General features: G+C 43.9%; 1 protein-coding gene across 9 annotated transcripts in view; it reads left to right on the top strand.

Annotated features, from left to right (window-relative positions):
* ALMS1 (ALMS1 centrosome and basal body associated protein) overlaps window positions 1-13,673 on the top strand; it is a 171,111-nt gene that overhangs the window by 157,047 nt on the left and 391 nt on the right. For 8 of the 9 annotated variants that reach the window (XR_016230267.1, XM_089327538.1, XM_089327536.1 and 5 more), the window contains 6 exons: window positions 4,751-4,871; window positions 5,934-6,137; window positions 6,417-6,658; window positions 7,303-7,456; window positions 9,077-9,140; window positions 12,654-12,753. Coding sequence is in view for 7 of the 9 variants with exons in the window: in XM_089327538.1 (XP_089183664.1) it covers window positions 4,751-4,871; window positions 5,934-6,137; window positions 6,417-6,658; window positions 7,303-7,456; window positions 9,077-9,140; window positions 12,654-12,753 (885 nt within the window). In the remaining 2 variants the exon portion in view is untranslated. Of the gene's footprint in view, window positions 1-4,750; window positions 4,872-5,933; window positions 6,138-6,416; window positions 6,659-7,302; window positions 7,457-9,076; window positions 9,141-12,653; window positions 12,754-13,673 lie in introns of those variants that run through there. The other variant, XR_016230269.1, reaches the window with a different exon arrangement.

Genomic DNA, 13,673 nt, shown 5'->3' with positions numbered 1-13,673 from the left:
TGCTGGTGTTGCAGGAGGCAACTTAACCCGCTGTGCCACAGCACCAGGCCCCCATAGACTATCTTTCTAATTTTAACTATCTTTTCAGTGTTTATCTGTAGATCTAAACTTGAGTGGTATTAAGTGAATTAGCATTAATTATTTCCTCTGAAGGGAAAGAATCTTCCAGTAGGTATCCAGCTGGCTAAAAGTTGGCAATAATAATCTTCCTACATGAACCATAGCCACGTAGGATCATTTGTAAGAAAGCAGGACATTTTTTCTAGGTTGGATATGTTTTCCTAAGCTCAATTTTAACCTCAAAATCATAATTTTTAGTTGAAAGGCTTTTATTTCTGAGTCTGTCTGATGTTCTAATCAATAAATATGGGAATGAGTCTCACCTAAATTTTAGTTAAACAAAAAACGTCCAAAAAGCTTAATACATTTACTTTCTTGTCCTGGTATGGAATAAGGCATCATCAGGTATGTTTGCTGTCTTAATAATAGAAGCTAGAGCAGGCAGCCAGTGTATATCTCCTTCCCAGACTGTGTGCCACAAAAACCTTAAACCATGGAAGCTGATGTCAGTTAACTTGTAGTCACTTAAATCTCAGCCCCCTTGCGGAGGACTGAGTGGGCTAATTCACACCCAGGCCCTGAGGGATGCTGAGGTCAGAGGAGATGCTGAGACTTTCCTGTTGATTAAGGAAAAAGCACTATTGTGGTTTACCAACAGTATCTAAATGTGTTTAAGGAAAAAAATTTTATTCCATGATGGGTCCTCAACACAAATGGTTAGACACAAGTGCAGGCCTGTGCATTGTGATTATTTGTTGCGAATCTGTGAGTGGAAGCCGGCATCACATGGCATGATTGCATACTTCTGACAGTTTGCACTTGGCTCTAGCTTAGAGTGGAGCCCTGTGTCACACCTGTGAAAACCAGTGTTCACATTTTTGTTGTAATTGACTGTTCTGCAGTGTATGAAAGCAGCACTGTTGGGTCACCTTCCATTGTTCTTAGATCCCTGATTCAGTAACAGGAGAGAGGAGCCATAGGACATGATGAGCCTTTTTTCTACAAACAGCACTTCATAATCCACATTTATTTCAGTTTGCATGAAGAAACATTTTTACTGCTTTCTTGAGGTATTTTACATGTCACAAGATTTATGTAGACAGCTTTTTTTTTTAGTATATTCATAGAACTATGCAACCATCACCTTAATCTAGTTTTATTAGAATATTTGAGCATCCACCCAAAACAAAAGCAATATGTATTAATAGTCCTCATTTCCCCAAACTCTCACCCCGGCCCCAGCTCACTGGCAACCACTAATTACTTTCTGTCTCTGTGGCTTTGCCTGTTCTGGACCTTTCATGTCAGTGAAATCATATACTACCTAGTCTTTTGTGACTGTTATCTTTCACTTAACATTGTATTTTCAAGGTTCATCCACCTGTTCCTTTTTATGGCCAAGTTAAAAAAAACCTATTGTGTGACTATACCATATTTTATTTATTCATCAATTCACAATCGTTTGGGTTTTTTTATACTTTATTATCATGAACAAAACTGCTATAAACGTTCATGGTGTGTTTGTTTTTTGTTTTCATTTCACTTGGATATATACCCAGGATTACAATTTTTCAATCATGTGGTAACGCCATGTTCAGTGATTTGAGGAATAACCAGAGCGTTTTCCAAAGTCCTGTACTATTTTACATCCCCATCAGTAATGTATGAGGGCTCCAACTTCTCTATATCATAGTGAGTGCTTGTTTTGATCTGTCCTTTTCATTTTCCCTATCCTAGAAGACTAAATAAATACATTTTGTTGAGGGAATACGTTTTGTTGTCAAGCATGCTGTGGCTGGTTGTGCACTTTACAGAGTCCCAGGCTTGGAAGGGACCACAGGAGACCTGTGGTCTTACCCTCTCCTATGGCGTCAACCCCTCTGCATCTGCAGGAACGGAGACCTCAGCCTCAGCTTCAGTGGCTCCCCCACCCCCTCCCTGTTCACAGCACTCATGCCATTTGTCCAAGGCTCCAGATAACCAAAGGTTTTGACTTAAAAGATCCGAAATGTACTTGTGTTGTAATTCTGAAACTCTGTGAGTACAGGAAGGCCAATCTCATCCTCTTCCTGCTGAAATCTTTATTTCCTGCGACCTTCCTCCAAAGTTGTGGTTTTGTTCTCATTTCCTAAACTGGTAATATAATCACAGGGTAAAAAATTAAAAGTATGTAAAATAGGATTTGATAAAGAATGCCTTTTCTGCTCTTATGCCCCAGGCACTAGCGAGATCTTTCCAGAGACAGTGGGTGTTACCACTTTCTTGAAGATTTTCAGAGATTTTTTTTTTTTTTTTTTTTTTTTTTGACAGGCAGAGTGGACAGTGAGAGAGAGAGAGACAGAGAGAAAGGTCTTCCTTTGCCATTGGTTCACCCTCCAATGACTGCCGTGGCTGGCGCGCTGCGGATGGTGCACCGCGCTGATCCGATGGCGGGAGCCGGGTGCTTCTCCTGGTCTCCCATGGGGTGCAGGGCCCAAGGACTTGGGCCATCCTCCACTGCACTCCCTGGCCACAGCAGAGAGCTGGCCTGGAAGAGGGGCAACCGGGACAGAATCCAGCGCCCCGACCGGGACTAGAACCCGGTGTGCTGGCGCCGCAAGGCGGAGGATTAGCCTAGTGAGCCGCGGTGCTGGCCTACAACAATATCTTAATTACTGTAGATTTATAGCAAGTTTTTAAATCTGGAAACATACATTCTCCCTCTTTGTTCTTTGTTTTCAATAAATTTTGGCTCTTGTCCTTTTTATTTCCATGTAGATCAGCTTGTGAGTTTCTTTAAAAATGCCTTCAGATTCTGGTAGAATTTGAGGAGGATTGCCATCGTTAACGATTTTGCGTCTTCCAGTCCACTTATGTGCAGCATCTCACCAGACCTGTAGACCTTTAATTTATCCCCGTTGTGTTTTGTGGTTTGCGGTGTGAAATCTTGAACTTCTTTTATTAACTTTATTCCTAAATGTCTTATTGTTTTTGGTGCTCTTGAGAAGGAATTGTTCCTTAATTTTATTTTTAGATTGCTCATTGCTAGATACAGAAATATATTACTTTTCAGATCTTATATTCTAGAGCCTGACTAATTTATTAATTCTAGTACTTCTTTGTGGAATCCTTAGTATTTTCTATGGAAAGGATCATGTAATTTGCAAATAAAAGCAGTTTTATTTCTTTCCAATCTAGATTTTTTTTTCAGAAAACTTTCATACATAAAAAAGCAAACACCTCCACGTGTATTCATCCCTTTTCACAAAAAAGAGCAACACAGTTTGCTTTTTGTATTTGAAAATATTATCTTGAAAGGCAGTCCATTTTTGTTTCCGAGAGTGCCTTCTGTCTCTCTTTCACAGCTGCAGAGAAGGCATGGTGTATTACCATCGGGCACACCCCCATTAATGTCGCAGACAGAGAGCTCTTCCTCTGGCTCACTCCCCAAGTGCCCACACAGCCAGGGCTGGGCCGGGCTGAAGCCAAAAGCCAAGAACTCAATCCAGGTTCTTGTGCTAGGGACTCAAGTCCTTGAGCCATCACCTGCTGCTTCCCAGGATACTCATTAGCAGGAAGCTGGAAGTGGAAGCAGAGCCTGGACTCAAACCCAGGTACTCTGGTGGGGAATGCAGGTGTCCCAAATGCCAGGGCAAATGCCTGCCCCATTCTCTAACATTTTATTTTATTCTTTCTAACATTTAGGTCTTGTGTAGGTGAGTTTGTTCTTACTGGAGAGTACTTTCTGTAGCACATCACTTTCTTTAGCTATCTTCAGCCTTTATCTTACATCAAAATTACATGCAGGTACCTGGGGCCAGCATTGTGGCACAGCAATTTGAGCCTCAGACTGCAATGCTAGCATCCCATATGGAAGCCAGTTAGAGTTCTAGCTGTTCTATTTCCAATCCAGCTCCTTGCTAAATGTACCTGGGAAAGGAACGAAGATGGCCCATGTTCTTGACCTGAATGGAGTTCCAGGCTCCTGGCTTTGGCCTGGCCCAGTTTGGGGAGTAAACCAGTGAATGGAAGATATCTCTTTCTCTGGCTCTCCCTTCCCTGTAACACTGCCTTTCAAATAAAGAAATGTTTTAAACAATTGTATGCAGATACCAATTTAGAATTCCATTCAGGATGCACAGGGTAATGCTTGGCTAGTATCCGCTTCAGCGTTTCCAAGCCCTGGAAATACCCAGCCTTATTTTTTTTTTTTTTTTATTTGACAGATAGAGTTAGACAGACAGAAAGGTCTTCCTTCCGTTGGTTCACCCCCTAAATGGCCGCTTCGGTCGGAGCTGCACCGATCCGAAGCCAGGAGCCAGGTGCTTCTTCCTGGTCTCCCATGCGGGTGCAGGGACCCAAGCACCTGGGCCATCCTCCACTGCCCTCCTGGGCCACAGCAGAGAGCTGGACCGGAAGACAAGCAACTGGGACTAGAACCCGGCACCCATATGGGATGCCATGGTGCCGGCCCCAGCCTTATATTTGATTACCCATCTTAACACCCCCAGCCTGATCCACCTATACCAGCATTCCCTCTGTGGCAGATGCAAGGCAGCATGTTCACATTGTTCACCAGCTTCTCCCAGCTGCATCTCAGCAATGTGAATTGGATGAGAAAGGGCTCTTGGAGCCTTGTAAGCTTGCTTATCCTACAGGTAACTGTGCAGTTGATTGAGGTGACAATAGCAGGATCTCTCTTGTTTTCCAGGAGGAAAACCAGATGATTTCTTCTGACTCTGTTTCATCTTCTGCCGGTACTTTCTTGAGCTCAAACTCTACCATTTGCAACAAGCAAAATGTACACATGTTAAACAAGGGCGTACAAGCAGGTAAATTACTTGTGTTTAAACTTTTCCACTGAAATAGAAATGTCTCTTAAATACATAAGATACTCAGCATTACTCATAATGAAAGAAATGAAGCATAAAACTGTGTATCCAAATGTCATTTTTCACATATAAGAGTGGCAAAAAAATCCAAGTTTGTGGGCAGAGTGTAGAGAAGTGAGTACCCTCATACATTGAGTGCGAGTATAACTTGATACAACCTCTGTGAAAGGTAATTTGGCAGTTTCTGTCAAAATTACTTTGACCTTGCACTTCTATTTTTGCAGTTTGTCCTCTAGATACACTGTGCATATGTGGAATTTAGCCTTAGATATACTTGCCTTTGTGCAAAATGACAAGTGTTTAACCATTGAAGTATTAATGAGTGTTATAGCTGAAAATTGAAATCAACTTAGATGTCCATCAATAACTGAATGATTAAATAAATTATTATACAGAAATATAATGAAATCCTATATAGAATAAGGAAGCTCTCTCTGAAAGATCTCCAATATAATAAAAGTCAAGTTACGGAACAGCATCCGTTATACAACTATGCGTATTTTGTGCTTTTAAAAAATGATGAAGAATTGCTTGAATGTGCAGAGATAATTTCCTGGTCTCTGACGGAGTTGTGAGACAGTAGATGGAGAACAAGAAGTGGGGAGAAGGCTTTTCAGTTTGTCTTCCTGTATCTTTTGATCTTATAAGACAAAAATAAGATTTTCTCTTGATTTTTTTTCACCCTGCTCAAGTCTTGTCTTTACCTCTCTCAACCTCTTCCATAGCTGGGTGTCTTTTTTTTTTTCTGCCTTGGGATCAGAACTGAAGTCCTCTACCCTTTGAGTCTCTTTTTATTCCTGTTTCTCTACAATATCTAAACTCACTTAGAAATCCAAACCTTCATTTTTTTTTCTCCTCCACCATCTCCCTGCCTTTCTCCCTCCTTCTCTGGGTGTGCATCCTCCCTTCTCTCTCTTCCTGTAACCAGACAAGGCTTGTCTTTGAAGCACTGAACAAGGTTCACTGGCCAACTTGAGAAACACCCGTGGTCTCTGCCCTCAGGTCACTTGGAGATTGTGAATGGTACCAGAAAACACACTCGAGACGTTGGCGTGACTTTCCCGACTCCAAGTTCTAGCGAAGCCAGATTAGAAGAGGATAGTGACGTGACTTCCTGGTCAGAAGAAAAAATTGAGGAAAAGATGCTCTTTGCCAATTATCTTGGAGACAAAAAGTTAAGGAAGAGCAAACAGAATTGCTGTGAAGGTCAGTTTCTGATTACAGCTTTTGTAGCAGAAATACTGATGAATTAGGTCTCGTGCTAAGATTTTTTGTTTTTGAATAACTTTGTGTTGACCCCCACCTCCATCAATCACCACCTTAGCAAATTTCCAAGGTGTCCAGACTCACACCTGAAATTAAGACAGACTCGAGGGCTGACCACTGAGTCCTCCAAAAGTCTGCTATTTACATGTCTTTGATGAGAGCAGAGCAGGGTTTAAAAACTGAAAAATCATTTTTACTTCTTAAAAATATTTCCTGTAGGAGTTTCATGGTTTGTTCCTGTGGAAGATGTGAAGTTTGAATCTAAGAAGGAAAACCTGCCCAAGATTTGTGGCCCCGGTGTCTCCTGGTTTGAACCAATAACCAAAATCAAACCCTGGAGGGAACCGCTGCGGGAACAGAACTGGCAGGGACAGCGTGTGGCCGATTGGGGGTTACTGGCAGGCCCAAGCCAAGATCATGGTCGGGACACACCAAGGCCGTTTGTGAGAGCAACTCTACAGGTGCAGTGACATCAAGTTAACTTTTGCTGTATGTTGGGGTGTGGGGAAGCGGGTGGAGAGCAAGGTGCGAAGGGAGTTTTATCTGTGACTTGTCATTCTGAGCTTCAGTCCTACAACCCTCTTGTCTAGCACTTCTGCAGTTGATCTGTTTATACTACATAAGGGCTTGATTTGTCACCATTAATCCAGTGGCTGCCTTACTCTTACAGTGCAGCTCCCTCAGGGTCTGGAGACAAGGCAACAGAAAGGAGGATTATGGCACTGCCCATCGAATTTATAGATACCTGCCTATACGAGATTCAGAAGGCACCGACCCTCTTATATGTCCCTTGGGGGCTAAAGGAAATGTTGTTTAATATGTATTTGTTTGAGGAGGGATTTCAGAGCACACTGGACTTGACTGTATCTCATCAACATTTGGGAGAATTGTAGTTGCCACAGTCTTAGTTCTTGGCTTCCTTCAGAGGCACCTCTTTGGTTTCCCTGCTGGAGCAGAGAGCTATCAGAGTGTCTTCCACCCCTTGATGTGTTCTCAGCCTTAGAAACAGACTGTACAAACCTGCTGGGCAGGTGCTGTTTCACTAGGTGTTGGCGAATAGCCTATATCGTTAATGTGAGTTGGGGGCTTTTTCTTTCCTCCTTAGGAAGCACTGCAGCTCCACAGACCTGACTTCATCTCCCGCTCTGGGGAGCGGATAAAGCGCCTGAGGCTAATTGTGCAGGAACGGAAGCTGCAGAATGTGTTGCAGAGTGAGCGGCATGCGCTGTTCAATGCCCCGGCCCCACTGCCCGAGAGAGGTAGGCCTGCTTTTCACTTTTCCCTTAGTGAGAGGAGCAGGCAAGGCTGCTGCTATGCTGTGGAGCACTGCTAAAGGTCAGGCCAGGCAGATGGACAGAAAGTTTGCCCAGACTCAAATCTCCTTAGCTAGCAGACCTTGCTGCAGTCAGCTCTCAGGACTCTCAAAGCCCAGGTAAGCCCAGTTCCTGTAGCCTTGTAGCCTGTAGCCTCCTCTTCTTCTTCTTCTTTTTTTTTTTTTTTAAAGATTTATTTATTTATTTGAAAGGCAGAGTTACAGAGAGGCAGAGAGAGAGAGGGGGAGAGAGGTCTTCCATCTACTGGTTCATTTCCTAGATGGCCACAATGGCCTGAGCTGTGCTGACCCGAAGGCAGAAGCCAGGAGCTTCTTCCAGGTCTCCCATGCAGGTGCAGGGGCCCAAGCACTTGGACCATCTTCTGCCTTCCCAGGCCATAGCTGAGAGCTGGATTGGAAGTGGAGCAACCGGGTCTCAAACTGATGCAGATATGTGATGGCGGCACTGTAAGCGGCAGTTTTACCCGCTATACCACAGTGCCAACACCCTTCATTGCCTCTTAAAAACAGGAGTGTGCAGTGAGAATGACTTTTTTTTTTTTTTTTTTTTTTAGTGGACAGTGAGAGAGAGAGACAGAGAGAAATGTCTTCCTTTTTCCATTGGTTCAACCCCCAGTGGCCGCTGCGGCCGGCGCACTGCGCTGATCCGGTGGCAGGAGCCAGGTACTTATCCTGGTCTCCCATGGGGTGCAGGGCCCAAGCACCTGGGCCATCCTCCACTGCACTCCCTGGCCACAGCAGAGAGCTGGCCTGGAAGAGGGGCAACCAGGACAGAATCCGGCGCCCCGACCGGGACTAGAACCTGGTGTGCCGGTGCCACAAGGTGGAGGATTAGCCTAGTGAGCCACGGCGCTGACAGAGAATGACTTCTTATAAACCAGCTGTGTGTCTGCAAGCAAGTTGATTCCAAAAGTATAACTTTTTTTTTCTTTAAAGGAGGACTGATTGCAGGCTACTGTACCCTACAGGGTGATGATAATAATAATCATATCATAGTAATAATAGTAATAAACACTTATATAGCATTGTGTCTTACCCAGACCCTGTTCTCAGGTAATGCTTACAGTACCTCTCTAAAGTAGGGACCACTGAGAGCCCTGTTTTACAGAGAGAGAGCAGAGACAGAGAGAGATGAAGTGCCTTGCCCAAGATTATACCCCTGATAAGTGAAAGAACCCAGGTGGGCTGGCTCCAAAATCTGTGCTCTTAACAATTACACAAAGTGTAACAGCTCAATAACATAAGATAGGAAAGCTATAAAAACTATAAAATACTACCCAATGCCTTCATTACAGCCTTACCTATAAATCTTACCTATAGATTGGTCAGGTTTTTAATTGGAACAGATCTGTGCTCCAAGGTGCCATGTCTTCAGGGGACTTAGGCTGCTGTCACAGTCACTGTCATCTTACTTGGGTTTGGCCTTACCTCCTAGCTTATTAGGTCAAGGGCACAACATCCAGCAGCCCCTTCTCACAGCTCTTGACCGCCACGCCCTTCCTTATTAAGTCACTGTCCTCTGACATCCTCCTTCCCTCCTGCCTAGTGTTCCTGGCTGCCCAGAAGACCAAGCCTATTGGGAAGAAGGAGATGATTCAGAGATCTAAACGGTAAGACCAAAGGACCAGGCGTCATTTTAAAAGTATAAATCAGGCCACCAAGTGGTCAGGAGCACTTGCTTGCTCCCCAGAATAAAGGCATTATGCTCAAGTTAAAATATGAAACAGCGAGTTGTGAAAGTGGTTTCTCACTAATGGCTCTTGAAAAGAAAAATAGATAGATAGCTGCTGATGGTGTGATTGACTGGCATATAAATGATGAAAAGAATCCTCACTAATATGTGTACTTTTGGCTCACATTTGCTAGAACACTAAACATAATAAAGAATATTTTAAAATAAAAGTAAATATTTATCTAGGGCCACACTATCTCAGCAGTCTCATTCTTAGGCATTTATCCAATGGAGCGGATAAGGAGCGCTCTCCCAGACTCATTAAGTAAAGCTTTAAAAAAGAGTCAAGATTCCGAAGGACGTGTTCATTGCTGCCATTTGTGGTCTTTAAAAAGAAGTGTTTGAGTGTATATGGATTTGTATCCTTTTATGTGAATAGAGTAGCTCTGGAAGACACAGAGAAAAAGATAATAATGATTGCTTCTGGGAAAAAGATCTAAGCAGAAGTACGAAGTTAAAAAATCTAATTTTTGCCTTATATCCTTTTATTTTTATGCCATTACAAGGATTTAGCTACTCATTAATTAGAGATCTGCATTTATTGATCATGAGATTAAGAGTTACCTCTTAGAGATTCCTTGCTTTAATAAGAACAGTTTGTTGTTGGCATCATGCTTCTGAAGTGGTGATTCTTGAAAACAATTTATCTTACGAGATTTAAGCAGTTCTTTTGAAATCTTGCTTTTACTCTCCAGTTGGGAAGTTACAGGTAATTAAGGGATGCTTTAATCCCGTGGTTCTCAGAGAGTGATCCATGGACTCCAGCAGTCAGTAAGATCCTTTCCGAGGATTTGCAAGGTCAAAACTGACTTCCAAATCATACGAGAATGTCACATGCCTTTTTCACTACGGTGACGTTGGCACTAGCTATGTAGATGCAGTGGAGGAGGGGAGAGCAAACCTGCTGGTGCGTTCACACTGTTCAAGACCAGGACACCAAACTGTGCCAGTCTGGCAGGCATTGTGCTCCACACAGCCACGTGCCAGGAATGTGGGGGCACATACAGTGCTTCTGCTGTACGCCCAGGATGACTGTTTTGGGGGAAAGCTCTTGTGCCATGGCCAGTGGAATGAGCTGAACTAGCTGCCTCTGTCATGGAGCACGACTTTCACTTGAGAGAATGACAGATGAACTGATTATTCTGACTTGGGGGTATAACTGACATTTTCTTGAAAAGGAAGAAGTGAGTCCATCACTTCAGGGGAAACTGCTGATAATATTTATTGCCAAAGAGAAATCTGAGCTATCAAGCAAAGAATAGAATTCTAGAAAACCGGTATCTACCACTATGAGATTAGGCTTTCGTGATAAGATCAGCAGGGACAGTAACACATGTTACAATGTTTTTCATGTATTGTAAGTGAATTTGTCGACATTTGGAAGAGCTGCATAACTCGGTGGACTAGAATTTTCCAAATAATTGTTGCTTGGTGCTATAAAATCAGGCACAGATAAAATATCCATTCAAAGTGCAAGACAGATTGGTATATTTATGTAATATAGGGTATAAAAATTTCATTGGTAAGATTTCAGATTCTACCTTGCAGCCAAGTTTTTTTTTTTTTTAATATATTTATTTATTTGAGAGGCAGAGCTAGATAGAGAGGACTTCCTTTACTACTTCATTCCACAAATGGCCACAATGGCCGAAGCTGGGCTATATCCAAAGCCAGGAGCCAGAAGCTTCCTCCAGTCACAGGCGCAGGGGCCCAAGCACTTGGGCCATCCTCCACTATTCTCCCAGGCCATCAGCAGGGAGCTGGATCAGAAATGGAGCAGCCAGAACTCAAACCAGTACACATGGGATGCTGGCGCCACAGGTGGAGGCCTACCTATTATGCCACACAGCTGGCCCCTTGTAAGTAGTTTTTAGGAAACTACCCCTTGTCAAGTTTTGGTGTCACATCAAAGATCAGCAGTTAGCTGAAAAGAACATTAAAGTACTCCTGAATTTTCCAGTTCTAAAAGTGTATAAGCTGGATTTTTTAAATGCATGCTTGAGCTAGAACAACATATAACAGCAGACGTAACACAGAAGCAGAAATAAATCAAGCTGTCTTCTATAAACCAGATATTAATAAGATTTGTGGTAAATGTAAAATTTGTTTTGGAAAATGTCCTTATAGTTTACTCAGGAAAAAAAAAAAGGTTACGGGCCAGCATTATGGCATGGTGGCTAAAGCCGCTGCCTGCAATACCGGCATCCCAGCTGCCCTGCTTCCAATCCAGCTTTCTGCTATGGCCTGGGAAAGCAGGGGAGGATGGCCCAAGTCCTTGGGCCCCTGCACCTACAGGGGAGACTCAGAAGAAGCTTCTGGCTCCTGGCTTCAGACCAGCCCAGCTCTGGCTGTTGCGGCCATTTGCAGGGTATACCAGTGGGTGAAAGATCTCTCCCACTCTCCCTCTCTGTCTCTATAACTCTGTCTTTCTTTTGTTGTGTGTGTGTGTGTTTGTGTTTTCAATACATAAATTCCATTAAACAAAAGTAACACTATATTACTCTGCCTTTCAAATAAATAAATAAATCCTTTTTTATTTTTTTTAAAAAAAAAGGTTACTTATCGGGTAATAGAATTATTGTTATGTTTAAATGAATTAAAATATATTTAAGTTTAATTTTTAATGTAGTATTAACAGATAAACCCTACAATGGAATTCTCAATTTTTAGGAGTCCTAAGTCCTCAAAATTGGAGAAGTGATACTTCATTCATTCTAACTCTTCACAGAATTTAATTTGGAATAATTATCTGTTGTTCACTGTGGCTACTGGTGACACCTCTGTGGGAGGAGTTCTTGCTGTAGAGACTTGTGAAGCATGCTCACAGGAAGAGAGAGGCGTCTTCGATAAGATCTCAGTGCTTCAAACATAGGTGTATTAAGTCTCCCTCTTCCAGAGAGAGACTCAAGTTTGACACGGAAATATCTTTGTTGGAGTGCTTCTGTTCAACTTTAGTTCTCATTTGGCCCCTTTTACATTAGTGCTCCACTTTCATGTGAGTCAAAGAGTCGAGTGGAATCTTAGATATCATCTAGTCACTCTGGGTGTTTAGGAAACAGCAGCCCAGAGCGGGGAAGTAACCCAGCATCAGGTCAGAGCTGGGAGTGGAGCCCAGCGTTTGGTCTCCCCGTCCAAGTTCTCTTTCAACTGTGTCATGGTGAGAAGGTCCTGGTGAGAAGCAGAGAGGTGGAGAAGAGAGAGCTGGACTCTGGGGAAGCACTTGCCCGCATGTGTTCCTTGAGAGGTTCTTTACCTTCTCTGGTCTATGAGTATTTCCTGCAGGGCCTCTACAGCATTTTCACTGCATGCAGGCAGGGGTGGGAGAAGAGATCTTGTGTCCCTGTGTGGTAGCCTCCTGACTGCCTCTCTCTGCACTGGTGCCTTCCCTAAGGATGTATGAGCAGCTGCCAGAAGTCCAGAAAAAGAGAGAAGAGGAGAAGAGGAGACTGGAATATAAGACGTACCGGCTGCGAGCCCAGCTGTATAAAAAGGTCAGTCATTGCCGTGCGTGGAGGGGGTGCACTGGGTGTATCGGGAGGAGAGCCGCGGATAAACGTGTCTGATCCGTCGGAGCATTCCCTCAGAACTGCTCAGGGGTGGACTGAACTTAAACGTGCTGCAGCTAGAGAGGTGAGGCACCAGTGGCTAGATTTCAGGTCAGGTTCAGCTCTTCGGGCTGAAATGTGGAAGACACTTACTGTTCATGCATTTGGAATGAAGCCAAATTCCACCCCCAGGAGAATGCATTTAGAGAACATGGTGGAAAAGTCCCAGATATCAGAATTGTCAGGTTTTCGTTCCAGAGTTCCAAGTGGTGATTTTCTGCCCCTCATGAGTGAGTAAAATACCTCTAGAACTATTGAAGTAAACTGGAAGGTGTCTGAGTGTGGCATAAGAGTTGTCAGCTTGGGGCAGGGTGGATGGCGGGGGGGCGGAGTGGGGTGGGGTGGGAGGGTGGCAGCAGTGGTGCTACATGTCCCAGAACCTCATAGGCACAGGTCTTACCACCAACTGATCCCCTCCCCAGACCCCTCACTGTATCCCAGAGAACTCGGAAAGTCAGGAACCGAAAGATCAGTTCATCACATAGTCGGGTGGGGTCGGAGCCCCAGGCTCTGCACGGCCTGTCCACTGCTCATCATGGCAGGACCAGGCCCTCCCGTGCTTGGTGGGTGGGTTCGTCTGTCAGGCCTACGATTTCTGCATCTGTGTAGAAGTAGTGGCTATTGATTGTAGAGGATCTTAACTGCACCCTTCGGGAAGTCTCTTGTGGCTAATCACTAGAGTTTCTGAAAGTGAGTGGCGTAAACAAGATATGGGTAGAGCCACAGCAGCCTCTTCAGCAGCATGGCTGGGGGAGCGGGGCGAGGAGGGGCGGGCCGTGTCCCTTGCCTGGGGTACCTAACTCCCT

This window comes from Oryctolagus cuniculus, chromosome 2, assembly GCF_051225735.1.
Source record: "Oryctolagus cuniculus isolate XC-2025 breed Fujian yellow rabbit chromosome 2, ASM5122573v1, whole genome shotgun sequence".
Classification (NCBI taxonomy): Eukaryota; Metazoa; Chordata; class Mammalia; order Lagomorpha; family Leporidae; genus Oryctolagus; species Oryctolagus cuniculus.
The sequence above is the reverse complement of the archived record's forward strand: the minus strand, read 5'-3'. Positions and strand labels throughout refer to the sequence as shown.